Source organism: Gossypium arboreum, chromosome 7 (genome assembly GCF_025698485.1).
Source record: "Gossypium arboreum isolate Shixiya-1 chromosome 7, ASM2569848v2, whole genome shotgun sequence".
Classification (NCBI taxonomy): Eukaryota; Viridiplantae; Streptophyta; class Magnoliopsida; order Malvales; family Malvaceae; genus Gossypium; species Gossypium arboreum.
Window position 1 is genome coordinate 78,748,160 of NC_069076.1, and position 1,855 is coordinate 78,750,014.

General features: G+C 37.1%; 1 protein-coding gene across 1 annotated transcript; it reads left to right on the forward strand.

Annotated features, from left to right (window-relative positions):
* The first annotated feature begins 453 nt into the window (after positions 1-453).
* LOC108459962 (proline-rich protein 3-like) lies at positions 454-1,482 on the forward strand. Its single transcript, XM_017759356.2, has 2 exons — positions 454-1,048; positions 1,145-1,482. Exons 1-2 carry the CDS (start codon positions 454-456, stop codon positions 1,480-1,482), a joined length of 933 nt encoding a protein of 310 aa, XP_017614845.1.
* The last annotated feature ends 373 nt before the right edge of the window (positions 1,483-1,855 follow it).

Below are 1,855 nucleotides of genomic sequence, written 5' to 3' on the forward strand. Positions count from 1 at the left end.
CGTCAATAATTAAATCTATTAACTGTTTTTTATGAGTAATATGTGAAAATAACAAACAAATATAACATTACATATGTGATAATGTGTTTGACACATCAAAATTTAAAATAATAGAATTTAATGAATTTAATAGTTATCATTTAGTTAGTACTAAAATTTTTAAATTCTAAAAATACAAAGAATAAAAATTACTAAACTAAAATACTAACACAAACTTCAACTTAAATTTAAATTTAGACTATTTGGGTAATGGTAGCCAAGTCTGCAAATGACAACGGGATCGTGCACCCAACTTTTCTACACTGTTTATTATTAATTTCCTGCCTCTAAGATAATCATTGGTAAGGTATGCTTATGTTTGACCAATTTCCCTATTAATAGGCAGCCTTGTGAGCCCTTTTCTTCATCCACTAATATTTCTTTCTTGGTTCTTATAATAATTACTGCATTGCAATGGCCCTCTCACGTCTCTCCTTGCCATTCTCCTTACTTGTACTGTCATTGCTAGTTATTGCTTCGGCTGGCGATTATGCTGATGCTTCAGCCAAATATGGTTTCGACGGAATACAGGCAGACAGCCCTCAGGCAAAGCCAGATGAGGCAGAAAAGCCCCATTATGGCACCAAACCAGACTACTACAAGCCCCAGCCTGTATACATTGACAAGTCTGAGGAAAATGAAAAGCCTGCAGGTTACTACGCGAAACCATACATTGTTAAACCAAAGCCAGAAGGAGAAGAGAAGCCTCATTACAAGCCTAAACCTGAAGAAAAAGAAAATTCGGGTTACAACAGAAACTCACAAGTTGTTAAACCAAAACCGGAAGAAGAAAAGCATTATTATGGGAGTAAACCAGACACCTACAAGCAAACAAAGCCAAGTGAAAAACCCGAATATGAAAGAAAACCATACGTCGTTAAACCAGAGCCAAAAGGTGAAGAAAAGTCTTACAATGACACAAAACCAGAAGAAATGAATAATCGTCTCTCCATTGCTGTTCAAGGGATTGTTTTATGTAAAACAGGTTCCAAGTATTACCCAATTCAAGGTAATGTACTCAGACAGTGCTAATACTCCCTTTAGTATTTTGTGTTGATTGAGTGTAATTGGCTTCTTAATTTCTCTCATTTATTGGCATGAGCAGGGGCTTCTGCAACGATAACATGTAAAGCAGTTGATGAGGTAGGGGCCGAGAGAACTGTCTCCATTTGCAGCAAAGCAACTGATGCAAAAGGTTACTTCTTTGCTACACTGTCCGATCAAGGTCGCGACAGGTTGAAGCTTAAAGAGTGCAAGGCGTACCTTAAAAGCTCTCCATTGGAGGCCTGCAATGTTCCCACTAATGTCAACAAAGCCATTGAGGGTGCTCTTCTTTCTGCTTTCCGTGTTCTAAAGGAGAAGAAGGCAAAATTGTATTCTGTGGGACCTTTCTTCTACACCTCCCAAGCTAAACCAGCGGCATCCCCTCAATATGGTTACTAAAGTTGAATCCTTTCTTCTTGACTACAGAAACAAATTTCCTCCCCCATATTGATCTTCTGTTTTGAAGTTTCAGATGGCAACTAGAGTTGATTCTTTCCGTGTTATTTTTTCCCCTTTTTTAACTGAATTTTGTTGTTTGATTTGATGATTTTATGGGCTTGCTCCGGTAGCAGATTCTGTCATTGATTTGGATCTTGTAATCAAGTTTGCTCAATCAATAACAAAATTAATATCTATCTATTTATCTATGTAATAGAAGTTATTCGGTTTACAGTTTTTAGGCTTTATAAAGGAGTTAAAAGTACTCTATATTTCCACCACCCGTAGTGCTTCGAGCTCGCACAGCAGTTCTATGAGTTATATTTCCGCCTGA

Excerpts from the sequence above, each read along its gene's own strand:
- LOC108459962 (XM_017759356.2), top strand. The coding sequence starts at position 454 with ATGGCCCTCTCACGTCTCTCCTTGCCATTCTCCTTACTTGTACTGTCA. Across the intron at positions 1,049-1,144 it reads CAAGTATTACCCAATTCAAG|GGGCTTCTGCAACGATAACA; the intron begins GTAATGTACTCA and ends TGGCATGAGCAG.